Source organism: Pongo pygmaeus, chromosome 2, assembly GCF_028885625.2.
Source record: "Pongo pygmaeus isolate AG05252 chromosome 2, NHGRI_mPonPyg2-v2.0_pri, whole genome shotgun sequence".
In the NCBI taxonomy this organism is placed as follows: Eukaryota; Metazoa; Chordata; class Mammalia; order Primates; family Hominidae; genus Pongo; species Pongo pygmaeus.
Genome location: NC_085930.1, coordinates 114,958,272 through 114,975,565, shown reverse-complemented (window position 1 = coordinate 114,975,565; position 17,294 = coordinate 114,958,272). Strand labels below are relative to the sequence as shown.

At 42.5% G+C, this 17,294-nt stretch overlaps 1 protein-coding gene across 3 annotated transcripts in view; it reads right to left on the bottom strand.

The window, feature by feature from the left end:
* Nucleotides 1-17,294, bottom strand: part of SCN10A (sodium voltage-gated channel alpha subunit 10) — a 95,971-nt gene that overhangs the window by 30,098 nt on the left and 48,579 nt on the right. For all 3 annotated transcript variants that reach the window (XM_054481487.1, XM_054481489.1, XM_054481490.1), the window contains 3 exons: nucleotides 14,181-14,419; nucleotides 11,422-11,595; nucleotides 782-1,141 (listed from right to left, as the gene is read on the bottom strand). In XM_054481487.1, coding sequence (XP_054337462.1) covers nucleotides 782-1,141; nucleotides 11,422-11,595; nucleotides 14,181-14,419 — 773 coding nt within the window. The remainder of the gene's footprint in view (nucleotides 1-781; nucleotides 1,142-11,421; nucleotides 11,596-14,180; nucleotides 14,420-17,294) is intronic.

The following is a 17,294-nucleotide window of genomic DNA, read 5'->3' as shown; positions in this document are numbered from 1 at the left end:
CATACAACCAGTCAGTCCCACCAGGGCAAGGACCCCCCATGATCAGAGTGGGTGGAGACAAGCTGAGGGCAGGGGGCCAGGCTGGGGCAGAGAAGGGGTATTGGGGCTTATTGGCAAGTAAGTCTCCAGAGAGGCTGCCTCCAAACATGGAGTAGATTTTGTTATTATCTCCGTGGCCTTGGATGTTGTTGATGTTGTCCGTGACCCATTGTGCCCCCTCCCTGCAGCCTCTCCCCCTGCTCTTAGCTAGGACCTGTGCAGCTTGGAGAAATCAGTCAGCTCTTACTTTCCTGAATAAAAATGTTTTCTGAGCCCCTTTAGATTGGGGAAGGACATTTTTCCTTTAACAGCTAATAGCCACCATTTATTGAGTTCCTGCCTCAGCCCAGACATTGCATTAGGCAATTTGCATATGTCATCTCCTGTCATTTAATTCTCCCAGTAAACCCATGAGTAAGCACTATTTTCTGGATTTTAAGGAAATTAGATCTTGAGGAGATTAAGTCTCATGCCTGGGGTCACCCACCTAGTAAATGGTGGAGCAGGGATTCTACACCAGGTTTTTCTTTTTTAATCATATGTTCTCATTCCTGCAAGTCAGGCTGCCTCCCAAGGCACACTTCTTGTAATGAATCCCACATGAATTTGAAAAGTTTGAAGACTTTTCAACCAGAGAAGTACAATCTGAGCATAAAAAATGCAGATCAAACCTTTTTCAGATAACCCAGAAGCCTCCTCCTTTCCCCAGGAGACAGTGCCCCCAGCAGGGCTCACCACTCACCACCAGGTTCCCTAGCACCATCACCGTCAAGAAAAGGATGAGGCATACGGATTTTTGGCCGACTTCCATGCAGGCCCACATGTTCTCAATCCACTCTCCACAGAGGATACGGAAGACAATGAGGAAAGAGTGGAAGAAGTCGTGCATGTGCCAGCGGGGCCAGTCTTCATGGGGCGCGGAGATATTTTTTCGGTTGTTACGGTAGTTTTCCCCTAGAAGCTGCTTGCCAACCAGAGCAAAGACAAAGACAATGATGGCCAGGATGATGGTGAGGTTCCCCAGTGCCCCCACTGAGTTTCCGATGATCTTAATGAGTGTGTTTAAGGTGGGCCAGGACTTGGCCAGCTTGAAGACGCGCAGCTGCAGAGAAACAGAGACTGTCAGGTTTTGGTAGCTGTGCTCATTACCTTTCATCTGAAGTTTTGCCTGGAAACCAAAGATCTGGGAAAAACACAAGGCCTATCATCCCATTAAACCAGGGCGTTTTCTGGAAGCTGATTTCGGAGACCTTTCTTCCTATGCTATAAATTACTCACAAATATGATCAGCCTTCTGTGGTTCCTAAGTTTCAATGTGCTTCATTGACTGTGGCCGAGTCAGGGTCTTGCACTGGGGTGGTGGCCTTGCGATCTGTACTCTGTTCTATAGCCACAGGCCTGATCCCTCCTGAATATGGGCCTCTTCTATGGAGGTGGGGTGGGTGTGATTGGGCTCACAAATAAGTGAGAACAAGCTTATTTGTGACCTGAAGACAGACCAGCCTCCTTCGGGTAGGAGATGACCCACTGCATTCAATAGGTATTGGCAAAACATCTCTTAGGGCATTTCTCATCTTGGGGCAGTGGACAACATCTGTTGCTCCTACCAGCTTTGAAACTGCAAATGTCCATGATTTCATGGACTCAGCATTCATATGTTGATTTAATTGACCAACCAACCTACCCCCCGGAACACCAGCCATGCAGGTGCATGGCAGTGTGCTAGCCTATGAGGTGTATGAAGAGAGGTGTGTGGGCTCTTGCTCTCATGGAACTAATGGTTTAGTTACTGAGAAAAGATGAAGTCTCAAAAGTCTTCATTGTAAACTCAAATATGCTAAGTCCCACAAGACAGCAAAAGCATCAAGCATAAAAATGTATAAATGTTTTCAAATATATTTGTATGGTTCTCTAATTTGTCAGGAAAAAAAATCTGAGCTCAACTGTCAGTCTGTCAGTCAAGGTGTGTTTATGGAGGACCTACTAAGAGCCAGGCTGTGGCTTAGGTGCTAGGATGCAATGCTGAACAGAACTGTGTAGCTACAATTTTATCACCCATATCAGTGAGTAAATCCCATGGGAGGAGGTTTAATCCTCTTATACAGTAAGTACTGTATACACCTCTTTATGTGATGGGGGAGAGCGGGTCCACGTTCACCTTACACCCTATCTGGAAATTACTCTCCTCATATGGGAAGCAGAGCTTAAAACAACAACTCTGTGGACTGGTCACAGAGGCAGCTGATAAACACAAATAAAAACTGAGCATTAGTAACTAGTATGGGGAGCAGGAAACATAGTCCCTGGCCTGCTGAAGGTTGTAAGCCTAGCAGGAGTTTCTCCCCGCTTTAAGACTAGATCCCAAAAAGCTATACCCTTCATGTAAGGATGAACCACAAACAAGCCCAGGAGAATGCAAGGAAAATTGAATGGCTGGTGCTAGGTACCAGCTACAGGAGGAAAATTGATGCTGAGCATTTGGAACAACAAAGTCGTGCTCATGTAGGATTTTAGCTGGAATTCACACTACCTAGGTATTTTAAGTTGAGAATTTAATTTAGAGCAATTCTACAAAGTGCTCTGCAGAATTAAATGTGAATACTCTCTGGAGGAACCTGCCTTTATCCCAGGTTTCAAAGTATTCCCTCAAAAATTAAGAGTTGCAGTAAAAAAAAACAAACAAAAACAGAAGGAATGAGTCATCAGGAGTGAATGAGATCGAGAAGAAACCACAGATGTGGAAATAGTCATTCCATTTCTTCAGACGACATAATTATTAGTCAGAGATAACAGTATAATTAGGTATAATATGTTAAAGAAATAAAATAATAACTTGAAACTATGTGCAGAGAATAAAAAAACTATAGATAACAAGTTGTGAAAAACAAATACACTCAGAAATGAAAAAATATAATACTTAAAATTAAAAATATTATGAAGAAGGTTTGCATCAGATTTGACACAGTTTGGGAGAGAATTAGTGAACTGAGGATATATCAGAATAAATTATTCAGAATATAACCCAGAGAGACGTAAGATGAAAAATATCAAAATAGTGTAAGAGACATAGAGGATAGAATGAGAGAGTTTAACATCTATCTAATCAAATTCCAGAAGGAGAAAAAATAGAATGGAGTGGAGGCTATAATTGTCCACATAATGTCTGGGAACTTCCCAGAATTGAAGAAAATTACAAATCTAAAGATTCAAGAAGTCAATATACCTTAAGCATTATAAACGAAAAGAAGTCCACACCTAGACATATTACAGTGAAACTGCAGAACACCAAAGATGGAGAGGAGATTTAAAAAGCATCCAGAAAGAAAGGAATAACAGTTAAATTGAAAGCTGACTGCTCATTAGCAACAATGGAGGCTAATTGTTGGAATACTATCTTCACTGAAGGAAGATAAAGTATCAACTAGAATTTTACGTTCATAAGAAGTGTCTCTCAAAGACATGGGCAAACTGAAGAGCAAATTTCAGATAAACAAAGAGATTATGGCCAGAAGGCACTTACTAAAAGAAATTCTAAAGGAGGTACTTCAGGTAGATAGAAAGTGATCCCAGAAGTAATGTGTAATGTGTAATATACAAGAATGTGAAACTGTGCTCCAAAGGGTTAAAGAAATCAATAACCAAATTTTTAGGCTTACAGGACACCAGATAAGAAACAACTCACTGAAAATGTGAAACTCAAGCTGTGTTCCAAAGAGTAAGAAATCAGTAACTTACAAAAATTCTTGAGTTTTTAGGATAGCAGATAGGTAAAGAAACAACTTGCTGAGACCCTGAAACTCCCTCCCCTTGTGTGATGATGAAAAAACTGGCTGAAATCAATTGGAACCAGGATGGCCGACTGGAGTTTGTGTGGAATGAGCTTGCTGACGTCATGGACTGAATTTCTACTTCATATTGCATACTAACTCCTCCCAGATTTGCATATGCAACCCATGGGTTAGCATGAAGAGAGAACTGCGCAGGCCCAGGGACTCTCCAAACCTCCCCTTTCCTTCCACCGATCACCTGCAAATCCCGGTATCCACCCACTAAACATTTTCTAATAGAAATACTGCCTTGAAGACAGCACAGGCAGACAGATCTGAGCTTGACCTCCTGTCTTCTTGCCAGCCAGCTTGCAATATTAAGCTTTTCTTTTCTCAAAAACCTGGTGTCATTGTCTTGGCTTCCAAAGTCATAGTATTGGCTTCTAGAGCATTGGGCAGCGAGCCCCCACTGGCTCTATAACAAAGGCATAAAGAGCAAGAAAGTGCTAAGCATGAGAGTGAATCTAAATAAACATTGAGTGGACAAAACAATGTCTTGTGAGATGTGGAAGAGACCGGTCATATGGTCTCCATTCACTTTTCTCCTCCCAGACACAACGGAAGACTGTTTTCCAGTTTTGCTTGCAAATAGTTGGGGTCACGTTAGTGGGTTCTGTCTGGTGGAATGGAGATGGAGACAGAAGTAATATACATGACTTTTAGGCATAGCCTTAAACCCCCCGCACTTTTTCTTTCCCTTTCATGTTCACCATAAAGGTCACTAATTGAAGATGGTGACATCAAGATATGGGATAATCCTAGATCCTTGAGTTGCTACTTGAAGTAGACACTCCCAGGAGAGCTTCCCAACAAGCACTGAATGTGCTGTGAGACATACATCTCTATTATGTTAACTCACAGATTTAGAGGGTATCACTGCTGCTAGTTGTACTTATCTTGAGTAATGGAGAAATTGCTTCATTGAAAAAAGGTATTGCCTTTTCAAAAGCGTCAACTATGTGGCACTGGCTTAATGATCATGTGGTGGGCAACAAGGAAGCTGATAGGAGAAGGCTTGGAATGTCAATCTATGTTATTCAGTGACAAAAATATTGCTGGCAAAAATTTTGAGGCAGAGCATGAGCCTCATGAACCAGCAACCCTAGGGGAAGGGTTTATTAAACCTTAGTATTGTGGGTCAGTTGTAATTGGCTATGCTGGTCAAGACAGTACAAGAAAGAGATTAGCTCAGGAAAGATTTAGCTGGTTTATAAGAAATAAAAGAAAATATAATCCAGAAGTTTAGAGCCTTGACGATTTAGGGAACTGTACTTCTTCTAGATTCCAGGCAGTGAGCAATGGGATTAAGTCTTCAAATGTTGAAGGCTAGTTAAATTTCCCAATTAAATGAAACAACTCTTAGCAAAGCTTATAGTAATGGTGTAGCCACTGTTTCTAGTGCAAGAGAAAGGCATGGGGAAAGGCAAGCAAAGAAATAAAGAACAATTGAGAGCTTTGTCAAAGAAAGCACTTTGTGTGGCAATGAGAGGTCTGAAGCCATCCAAGTTTTTGAAGTAATTGTACTGTGAAATAAACCATAATCCCTGACTGAAAAAGCCTTTCACTGTTTAAACCTTAAAACAAACCTTGGCTTTCAATTTTCCCACAAGCAGGAGGCAAACTTTGAAGGTTATATTGGCCTCCTTCAGGCATGGCAAAGTCACTTCTTGGGGTCCCACCTAGAGCTGTCTGGCTTGCATTAGGCTATGATATGAGTGAGAAATAAACCTTTATTGGGGTAAGTTACTCAGTTTTAGGGATTGTCTGTATAATAGGTAGCTTTATTTTTCATTTCTTAATAAAAATTTTTATAAACAAGATAAAATTAAAATACTTATCATTACAATAAATTGGGAAAGGATATCTGGAATGAAAAATAGTCTTGGAGGAAGGTTAATGTTTTTAGCTAACTTTTGGCTTTGATTAAGTTAACTAATGGAGAGTTAATTTACGCTGTAATTTCTGCAGCCACGACCTCCTGGGCTCAAGTCATCCTCCCACCTCAGCCTCCCAAATAGCTGAGACTACAGGCATGTGCCATCATGCCCAGCTAATTTCTTTTCTTTTCTTTTTTAAATTTTAATTTAATTAATTAATTAATTAATTTTTGAGATGGAGTTTTGCTCTTGTTGCCCAGGCTGGAGTGCAATGGTGCGATCTCAGCTCACTGCAACCTCCGCCTCCCGGATTCAAGCAATTCTCCTTCCTCAGCCTCCCAAGTAGCTGGGATTACAAGTATGCACCATCACACCGGGCTAATTCTGTATTTTTGGTAGAGATGGGTCTTCTCCATGTTGGTCAGGCTGGTCTCGAACTCCCGACCTCAGGTGATCCGCCTCCCTGCGCCTCCCAAATTGCTGGGATTACAGGCATTAGCCACTGCCCCTGGCCTTCTTTTTACTTTTTTAAATGAGATGGAGTCTCGCTCTGTTGACCAGGCTGGAGTGCAGTGGCATGATCTCAGCTCACTGCAACCTCTGTCTCTGGGATTCAAGCAATTCTCGTGCCTCATCCTCCTGAGTAGCTGGGATTACAGGCATGCGCCACCACACCCAGCTAATTTATATATTTTTAGTAGAGATGGGGTTTCCTCCTGTTGGCCAGGCTGGTCTCCAACTCCTGTCCTTAAGCAATCCTCCCACCTTGGCCTCCCAAAATTCTGAGATTACAGGCGTGAGCCACCCCACCCAGCCCTCTTGGCTTTAAAAAAAAAAATTGGCATAACCTTGGAACCTTGATACCAACACCTGGCAAGGACAATGAAAGTCAGGAAAATTATAGATCAAATATTACTCATCGATGTGGATAAAAAAAATCTTAAGCAAATTTTTAGCAAACTAAATCTTCCAATGTATTAAAAAATGCATCAGGATCAAGCTAGGTTTAAGCTGGGAATGTAAAGTTGATTTAACATTAGAAAATCAATTAATATAATTCACCACTTTAACAGATTAAAGGAGAAAATACATGATTATCTCAATACATGTAGAATAATTGTCTGATAAAATTAAACATCCATTCATGATAAATATTCTTGATAAAAGAGAACTTCCTAAACTGATAAATGTTTCTTATCTTTAAAAAAAGCCTGCCACAACTGTTAGAGGTGGTGAAATACTGAAAGGATTCTTTTTGGGATTAGAAAATTGATAAAGATACTTGTTATTAACACTTCTTTTCAACAGAGTACCAGATGTCCTAACTAGCACAGTGATCTAGTAAAAAGAACCTAATGGCATAAGGATTAGAAAAGAAGAAATTAGGCTGGGCGTGGTGGCTCATGCCTGTAATCCCAGCACTTTAGGATGCCAAGGCAGGCAGATCGTGAGGTCAGGAGATGGAGACCATCCTGGCTAACACGGTGAAACCCTGTCTCTACTAAAAATACAAAAAATTAGCCGGGCATGGTGGTGGGCGCCTGTAGTTCCAGCTACTTGGGAGGCTGAGGCAGGAGAATGGTGTGAACCCGGGAGGTGGAGCTGGCAGTGAGCTGAGATCACGCCACTGCACTCTAGCCTGGGTGACAGAGCAAGACTCCGTCTCAAAAAAAAAAAAAAAAAAAAAGAAAAGAAAAGAAGAAATTAAGCTCATTATTTCACATGATGTGATTATGTTAGAAAATTTAAAACATTGTATAGATAAATTATTAGAATTAATAAGAGACATTTCTGGATATAAAAATGTTAAATATCAAAATGCTAGCCAAAAATGCCAGAAAAGAACATTTAAAAAGATATGCAAGATCCTATGGAGAAAATTATAAAAACCTCATGGAAACATTTTTAAACTTTATTGAAAGACTGGTATAGAGAGCATACTATCTTCATAGATCAGAAAACCGAATTATGTAAAGATTATAAGTCTTCCCAAATTGACCTATCAATTATAGCAGTCCCTAATGGGAAAAACAATAGCAGTTTTGTGTGTATGTGGGTATGTAACTTGGCAAGATAATTCTAAAGTGAATATGAAAGTGTGCAGGCCAAGATATTCTTGAAGTAAATTAGGTGGATTACTTGATTTACAGACACAGATATATTTAAAGCTGCCATAATTAAGACTGATATTGGTGCCAGGATAGACCAATGGACTAATGGCGCAAATGGAGCAAGGCTTTAAGTGATGGGAGGAGAAGCAATGGTATTTTGGGAGAGAAGGAAGACAGACTTTTTATTTCTTCCTTTTTCCCTCCTCCCTCCTCTCTTTCTTTCCTTCTTTCAATCAATCAACAGGTGTTTATTGAGTTCCTATGTATGTGCTGGGCCTTGTGCTAGGCCCTTGGGATAAAATGGTAGACAAGAGACTCTGGTTTTTGCCTCATGGGATAGCAGGACAATTGTAAATGCCAGGTTAATTTGATGAGGGAATCCAACTTTAGATAGTGTGGTTGGGGAGGTCCCCTCTAAGGAGGTGACAAGTGCATTGAACACAGAGGTTGAGAATAAGTGAGCTAAGTGAAGACTAAAGGAAAAGCATTCCAGGCACAGTGAAAAAACTTCAAAGGCCCATAGCCAAGAAGTTCTCTGTTATGTGTGAAGAAGAGAGAGTAGGCCTTTCTGGCTGGAGCAAAGTGGGCAAGACGGAGACTGGCGAACTGGCAGGTCCTGATTATGCAGAACTTTGTACACCATCATGAGGAGTCTGGATTTTATTCTCAGAGCAATGGGAAACCAGTGAAGTTATTTGTAACAGATGTAGGTACTAACATAAGATGTTGGTAATAGGGAAACTCTCTCTGTGTGTGTGTGTGTGTGTGTGTGTGTGTGCGTGTGTTGTGGGATTGATGGTATATGAAAGCTTTCTGTTCAATCTGCTCCAGTTTTCTGAAAACCGAAAACTGTCCTGAAAATAAAGTCTACTAATTAAAACCAGGAAACTGACCAGCTGGCGGTGATTTTTCTCCAGCATTTCTCACAGCTCAGGTGCAGGCAAGGTGGAGAGAAATATTTGACTTAGACTCTCCAGTGAGGTTTTGCCAAACACAAAAATGCAAAGAGGCAGAGGGAAAAGGTGATTGAGTTTGTTTTCAAGGGCATAATAATACTGGTGGGCTGTGAAATCTAAGCCAGGTCGTGAGAGAAGTGGAATAGATCCCAAGAAAGTGTGTAGTTGGTGGGTGTAGTTAGGGAATTGTGCACTGATCAGCATGTTAAATCAGCGAGGTGGGGACAGGGCAGCATTCCCCTGCAGAATCCTGTAGGGGCAGATTGTGAAGTAAACTTGCCTATTTTTGGTTGTTTGGGACTTTAGACTGTGGGATCAGAACAAAAGTAGCACATAGACCTTAAAACACTAAGCTTCTGCTTCCCCAAGTGTAGCAGAAATGTTAATATTTTATTAGAAAACTAACTGTGGGCCTGCCAGGGTATGGGGGTGTGATATCTTGCTCTCTTGACGATTGTGCATAGGTACCTTATATTGACCATTAGCTTAGGGGCCTGCCTCTTGATATCACTTTCTAGATACCTAGAGAAATCTGTCCTTCTAAAAATGTGATTTAATTCTGACCTTCTAAGATTTTCAAGTTATGGATAAAGAGTCCTACAGGCCTACTCTACCCTTCTCCTCCCTGGGATGGTGACAGCACCATCAGCTTAGGCAGATGCCATCAACCAGCGTTTCATGGCACAGCTGTGTCTCAGGACATGCTTTATTTGGTCTTTAGAGTGTTTTAAAAAATTGGATTAGTAGCCAATATTAAAGACATTTGCACAAAAGTCTGGATTTCTGACTTTTTATGGAAAATTAGTAACTCTGACAGTAATGGACAGGCCATAGCCCGTCCCTCCCTCCCTCCCTCCCTCCCTGTCTCTCTTCCTCCCTCCCTTCCTTCCTCTCTTTCTTCTTTCTTTTCTTTCTTTCTCTTTCTCTTTCTTTCTTTCTTTTTCTTTCTTTCTCTTTTTTTCTTTCTCTCTCTCTCTTGCTCTCTTTCTTTCATCTGTCTTTCTCTCACTTTTTCTATCTTTATTTCTCTCTCTCTCTGTCTCCTTTCTTTTTTGAGACAGGTTCTTACTCTGTCTCCCAGGCTGGAGTGCAGTGGCATGATCATGGTGCACTGCAGCCTCCACCTCCCTGGTCTCAGGTGATCCTCCCACCTCAGTCTTCTGAGTAGCTGGGACAACAGATGCGCACCACCATGCCTGGCTAATTTTTTCATTTTTTGTAGAGATGGGGTTTCACCATGTTGCCCTTGAACTCCTGGGCTCAAGCGATCTTCCTGTCTCGGCCTCCCAAAGTACTAGGATTACAGGTGTGAGCCACTGCACATGGCCTGAGATGGTCACATTGATTTCTATGTAAATATCCCTCCCTGGAGTTGTGCACTGCTTTGGGTCTGCCTAGGTGAAATGGTGTCATCTTTGCCTGTCTACCTGAGGCAAATCCAGTGCCCAAATCTCTTCCATGCCTGGCTCTACGTCACTGCACATGGGCATTTGAGTTTGCCACCCCTAATCCAGGTACACCAAGTTTAGGGGCTCAGCACTGTCTCACTGGCCCCTGTGATAGGGTCCCAAGTAGATCTATCCTAGTGTCTCGTTGCCTCCTGAACCATGCACCCCCTTCAACCTCTGGATGCCCAACACTTATCAGGACCTTGGGGAGATTGCTGGATACTCCCCTTTGTTTTGTCACCTCTCTCCAAGGCTAGATGCAGGGCTCCCAGTTAATACTGAGAGATTCCTGAGAGCAGGCAGCCTGCACTAACAAGCCATGACATTTCTTCAGGCCTCTTTCCTATTCCCAAGAGTCAGTGAGATGCCAAGCTTCCTCCAGATGGCCTGGAGACCTAGTGACCCGACACTCCTGGGAATCTGACAGGTTTGGCTGACAAACGTGGCTCTGATAAAAGTGGGTGGCCTGTGGCACTTCTCCTGTAGAGGGCGTCCTGGAGCTGAGTTTAGAGAAGAGCCGTCATTGCATGTGAGTGAGACTAATGGGAGGCAGGTTGAAGGTGCTTGAGACATTGGGGCTGTGATTTCGGGCACCAAGGAATCAGAGAATGACTTCCTTGAGGCTGGAAGGAGCTGGGGCTCTGGAGTCAGACAACATGGATTTGAGATCCAGGTCTGAGGCTTATTCGCTTGCTTGGCAGATGGGAGACTTTGGGGTTGTCATGGAACCAATTCTTTTTGCTCACCCACCCATGAGGATCTTAAAAACGACTATCTCTCAGGGTTGTTGTGAGCATAAAATGAGGTACTTTTTTCCAAGTGTCCAGTGCTATGCCTGACACATTGTAAGTGCTCAGTAGTATTAGCTGCTATGATTATTGCTGTTATTGTTATTTGATAAGAGACGAGGACAGTGCTTGGAAGTCCTCTCTTGGTGCAGATGAGGAAACCAAGGCCCAGAAAGGAGAAGGCATGTCCCCGCTCTGAGTCAGCAAAAAGCTGGGACCACAGTCCCGAGTCTCCAGTCATCCAAGAGTCAGACCCTGCTCCCTCCCACAAGGACAGGAGAGGAAGGGGGAGCTGGCTGGTGCAGTCCCCAGAGCACAGTGTTTTCCCTGAGTCTGGGTGGGAGTTTATCCAAGCCATAAAGAGAAAAACATTACCAAGCGGAAGCTCCGCAGCACAGACAGGCTTCCCTTCTTGGCCACGCCCAGCTCTAGCAGACTCACAGTGACGATGATGCAGTCAAAGATATTCCACTTCTTCTGGAAATAATAGTATGGGTCGAAGGCAATGATTTTGAAGACCATTTCAGCAGTAAAAAATATGGTAAAGACCTAGGAGTGGAAACAAGTTTTCATCACAGTGGGATCTGTGGAGTCAGAGGCAATGATAAAAATGGCAGCAAGAAAATGTCTTATTTACAAAATAGAAAATCCTCTTGTTTTGTTCAGTTGCTGTGTTATCTGTGCGCTCCTGAGGATTGGCCAGGGGAACAGTCAATGTGACAGAATGGAGACATTTCTGCACCTTTCTCAGGGGCTGTGCATGCTGCAGTTTTTCTATGTGACTGGTGGTGGGAGTGGAGTAAGCGGATAGTCTTTAAGATCATTATTATAATATCATTTTGTCAGTGAAGAGTCAGTCTGGTTCAGTAGTTAAAAAGCGTGGGTTGTGGGACATCATAGACCTGAATTAAAATCCCAGCTCAGACATTTCCTAGCTTATGTAAGCTTGGACAAATAATGCATCCTCCCTGTACCTCAATTTCCTCATCTGTATGATGGGCATAAAATGAGCCAATGCATGTGCAGTTCTTAACAAAGGGCCTGGCAGACAGTAGTTCATTCATAAATAACAGTGACTAGTAAGAACAATGATTCATTGTCTCTAAGATTCTTTTAGGCTCTGTGTGTCTCTAATTGCCTTAAATAGGACAGAATTCTGACACTGAGAGAGGTCAGAACCAGGCTCGGGTAACACAACAACCAGCAGGGAAGGGAGACAGAGAAGGAGGAAAGCAAAGACCAGGGTCAGGTGCTTTTCCTTCATATCTTTTTACCTGAGCCCCTTACCAGCCTGAGAAACAGACAATGCATCCTCTTATGGAGAAGAAAACAGGCTGAGAGTTTAAGTGACTTTCTCATGCCACAAGACTGATTCAAAGAGTATCTATTGAGTGCCCCTTGTAGGCAAGTCAGTATGGTGTGGTGGAGGGTAGGGTTGAGGTCTTGTGTCTTCCAGAGACCTGGGTCCACCCTGGTTCCACCCTCATCAGCTATACAATCTTGGGCAGGATACTTAAACTCTCTGAGTCAGTGCTCTCTTTTGTCATGTGAGGGTGACAATAACCTCATAATGTTGTTGTGACACTGGAATAACATTCATAAAGCACCTGACTCATTGCAGGCACCAAACACATGACTTTCTTGCTTTAAAAAAATGGCGCTTTCCTCTGACTCTGTGGGAAAGGCCTTTTCTCTCTCTTGCTTCTACTTTTCTAACTGTAGAATGAGGGCGTGGGCTCAAATGTCTATTCCATAAGGCCCTCTGTGGTCTTAGGCTGACTTCTTGGGAATAAGCATTCTCTTCTCTTTCCATTTTTCCTTTTCATATCAACTTTAGGATGTGACCTCAGCCTAGGTGCTGCCAAAACGTGAGGCATGCTGATTCTACCATGTTCCAGAACCTACTGCAGCCCCTTTCACAGCCCTGGATTATGGCGGAGGGAGTGGTTTCTAGGGACAAGTAGTCACATTTCCTCTGGGCCTTCACCCTCCACCTAAGTCTGCAGCCTATAAGAAGCTGGACCCCAAAGCCAAACAGTTCTGGTGAATCCAGTAGGTCACCTCCAGCTTGGTAGACCCTGCTGCGGACATGAAGGCAAGACGCTGACCCTTTCTAGCTTCTGCCTATCATGTGTGCATGTGTTTGAACACACACACACACACACATGCAGGTCTTGTGAGGTGGCTTAATTAAGGGGTTAAGAAAAGTGGGCTTGGGAGCCGGTCTGTTTGGGTTCAAATTCTGATGTGGCCACTAAACTCAACTCTATGATCTTGGGAAGATTATTTAACCTTTTGCATCTCCATTTTTCCATCTGGGAAAGGGAATAACAAGAGTGCCTCCCGTATAGGGTTGTTGTGAAAATAAAATGAGATAATCCATGAGAAGCATCTGAGTATTATTACTATTCCTGTGGGTGGGGCAAGGTTGGAGCAGTTGTTCTCCCTCTGAGTCAGATACTTTATTCAGTATATAGTGAAATCCAGTATGGATTGTATCTTGTTAAGAGTAAATAATACTAACAAGTGATGGAGGAAAATTTAAAGTAGCATCATGTCTAAACTAGATGCCAAAGAAAAGTTCCGACTTCCTGATGCTTTTGTTACAACAGCAACCTTGTTTCCATGTTTCCTCCCTTCCACTGTCTTCCCCTTCCCTCCCCAACTCTTTTTCTCCTTAAGTGACAGCATTGAAAATCGTGGCTACTGTTAATTGCAGTCATAAAAGTAATTACATTGGAAGGAAATGGACAAGTCCAAAGATTGTCTTTAGATAAAAAAGTGACATTTATCCTCATTTCAAGGTAGAGGCAACTGAGATCCAGAAGATTCAAGTAGTTGTCCCATGTTTTGTAAAGGGCAACTAGCTGCCTCTGGCTCCAGGCTCTCTTGGTTCACTTTCCTGTGCTTGTTCATCCCAAAGCCATTCCCACCAGCTCAGCCTGGGTCCTCCCACACTTGACCTCCTGAACCCAGTGTCCACATGTCTCCCCTACTGTTGCTCTGCTCTCAGCTAACTGGCTCAACACACTAACCAATAAGGGCATGCCCCACCCCACTCGAACCACACCCTGCCACCATCCCCACCCTGCCCCGGCCACACCACTGAGGGCAGTACCAGCCAGAGCACTCACAATGTTGCCTATCTGGAGCATGGCTTCGAAGGTAGGGCTCATGCCATGGTGCTCCATGGCCATGAAGATCGTGTTCACCACGATGCACAAGGTGATGGTGAGCTCTGCAAAGGGATCCGTCACAAGCCCAAAGAGAATTGTCTTGAGCTTCATCCACATGGGGCAGCAATCCCAGATCAGATACTTCTGAGCCAAGCTGGTCAAGCAGAGTGGGCACTTCTGTTCAGACTCCTCGAGTTCTGCATTACAGGTGTGGTCAATGACAGCTGTTAGCCATGTGTCACCTTGGACCCCAATTCTGCGGTCATCCTCTAGACCTTGTTGTTACTAATAAGTACCACCTCCAACATTTTGACTTCAGCCCTCTCTCTGTCTCTGGTGTTCATTTCCTATATTTTGAACTCCTTTAGTCCTGCAACTCCAATTAATGTCTGCCCCATCCAGTCCTTTAAACTGCTGACATTACACATTTTTACTGCCCATCACCTATATCATGTCCTTACTTCTCAATTTACTCAGCTTAGATTTCACATCCATCTCTCTAACTACTCCCTTGCAGACACCCTCAATTGTTTTGACCCTCTCCTCCTTCATTGCACTTGCCTGGCAAACCCTGAACTGTGAATAGACCCAATTTGTAGACTACTCTGTACTTGCACCCAACCAGCTAGACCTGGCTGGAAAAAATACACAACTATGCTTACCGACCCTCCTAGAGATCTGTGAGCCCCAGTCTTGCCCTGCCCAGAAATCTGGCTGTGTTTCTATATTATATTCCACTCCTTCAGTCTTCTAGATGACTGTTTCTCACTTCCTCTTCCCGCCTCTAACCTCCAGCTCTTCTTTCTACTTACTCTCTGTTGATGAGCTCCCTTTTATTTCACTCAGAATATAGACTAGCTCACAAAAGAACTTCCCCTTCTTCCTACCACTAAATCTCTGGCATATCTGCAAGTCCACCCGGTATTCTGTCTTTGTGCCCTACACAGTGCGTGGGTGGCTCTACCCCTCCCACTTGTGCCAGGCCCTTTCCTTTCCCACCGATTCAAGGCCTGCATCATCCAGACCCGTCTCCCTTCCAGACCATTCCCATGAGCAGGTAAACATGCTTTAATTACCTCGCAGCTTTGATAAAGTCTCTCTGGACCCCATGCTCTCTTTCATTACTGCTTCTTTAACAGTAAAATTCCTTGTAAGAGTTTTCTACACTTAACCTTCTACACCTCCTTACCTCTTTTTTTCTCTGCAGCCCCTGGAATCTGACTTTAACTGCTTCCAAATTCAAATAATTGATTTCTTGATCTCATCTTACCCTTATAACATTTGACAGAATTTATATTGTTCTCTTTGAAACCAGTGTTCATTTGGCTCTGGGGACTGCATCATCTTTTGCTTTTTCTCCCATATTTCTCCACTTCTTTTCACTTTCTGTTTTTGTCTCCCTTTTCTTTCCTGCTTGTAAATGTTGAATAACTTAAGCATTCTCACCTTAGCTTCTCTGTGTTTTTGAATCTCATAGCCCTAAAAAACCATCTCTATGCCAAGTCCCACCAAATTATGTGTCCAATTTCTGATCCCTTCCTGAACACTTGGCTCATCTCTCTACCTGCCTCCATTAAATCTCCATGTGGATGTGTAACTGTGTCCACCTCGATGGAGGGCAATTTCTTAGCTTTAAGTTTATCTATAAATTCCTCGGCAAGACATGCATCTTGAACAGATATCAGCCTATGTGGGCAAAGAAAGATGATGTCCATTGTTTATAATAATAATGGAAAACAACAACTGATAAAGCATAATACATTATGAAAAAGAATGAGGCAGATTTATTTGTGGTAATGTAGAAAAATATATATGTGTAATGTGTGTATGTGCATGCATGTGCTTATATATGCATAGAACATTGCTTGAAGAATATAAGATAAACTGGAGTGGGAGGGGGGTGCACCAGGAGTCTGGGGAGCAGGAAGGGTCTATAGTGGGAAGGAGACATAGTTGTCATTGCATACACATTTGCAGTGTTTAGATTTTTTTTTTTACTATATGCACTTGAAAAATGAGTTTAGAGAAATAACGGTGTGCCCCCAAATTTTGCTAACAGTGCTTTTTCCTGATAATTTAAAAATGTGTATGTAGTCAAGATTTATCAGTAGTATTTTTATTTGTTTTCTTGCATGTATGCCTTACATATGAAGCTTTTCTCACTGCAAGACTTGGAAAATACCTTCTCCATGTTTTTTTCTTTCTTTTGTAGTTTCACTTTTTTCACTTAAAACTTTGGTGCATTTGAAATTTATTTTGGGTATAGAGTAAGATATTGATGTGGTTTATTTTTTCCTGTCTCTGATTATTTATATCAACATTACTTATTGAATAATTTTTCATTTTCCCAAGATTTGAAATGTCATTTTTGTCATGTTATTACCATTTATGTTCATGTGTTTTCATATACACATGTCCATTTCTCTTCCACAGATCAGACTATTTATTTTCACTGTCATGCTGTTTTAATCACTGACTGTGGGTTTTAGAAACTACAGATGTCAAAACTGGCAAAGCATAGTTCTCGAAAGAAGTTGGCACATCCTGGGACCAAAATCAACAATCCCTGTTTGGAACAAAAGCAAGAACTTCCCTGGACCTATTTTGGCACTACAAAGAAGCACAGGAAGTAGTGATGAATGAGGACACTTTAGATGTGCCATTTTGGCAGGAAGCAGCCACCTGTGAGGCATGATGGGAAAAGAGAGGCATCTTTGTAAACAGCCTTGACATTGCTGAACTTGATTGATTGCAGAGACACAGAGGCTAAAAGTATCTACTTGCCAGCTTAAAACATGACCATGGCCCCACCTCAAAAGGATCTCCTATATAAAATTGATAACAGAAAGAACTTTCCTCCCTTTATCCTGTTACGCTTAAAGAGGTCCCCCTGCTCCTGTTAACACCAGTGTCTCCACTGTGCATTCTCTCCTACCACTGCAGGAGTCTGTTGAATATTCTCTTTCTTCCCTTAATCTTCAGTCTCTCTTATTCTCCCAGATCCTTCCCATTAGCATGCAAATATTCTCAAAACAAACAAACAAACAAACAAAAACTCCCCCAAACACAAAA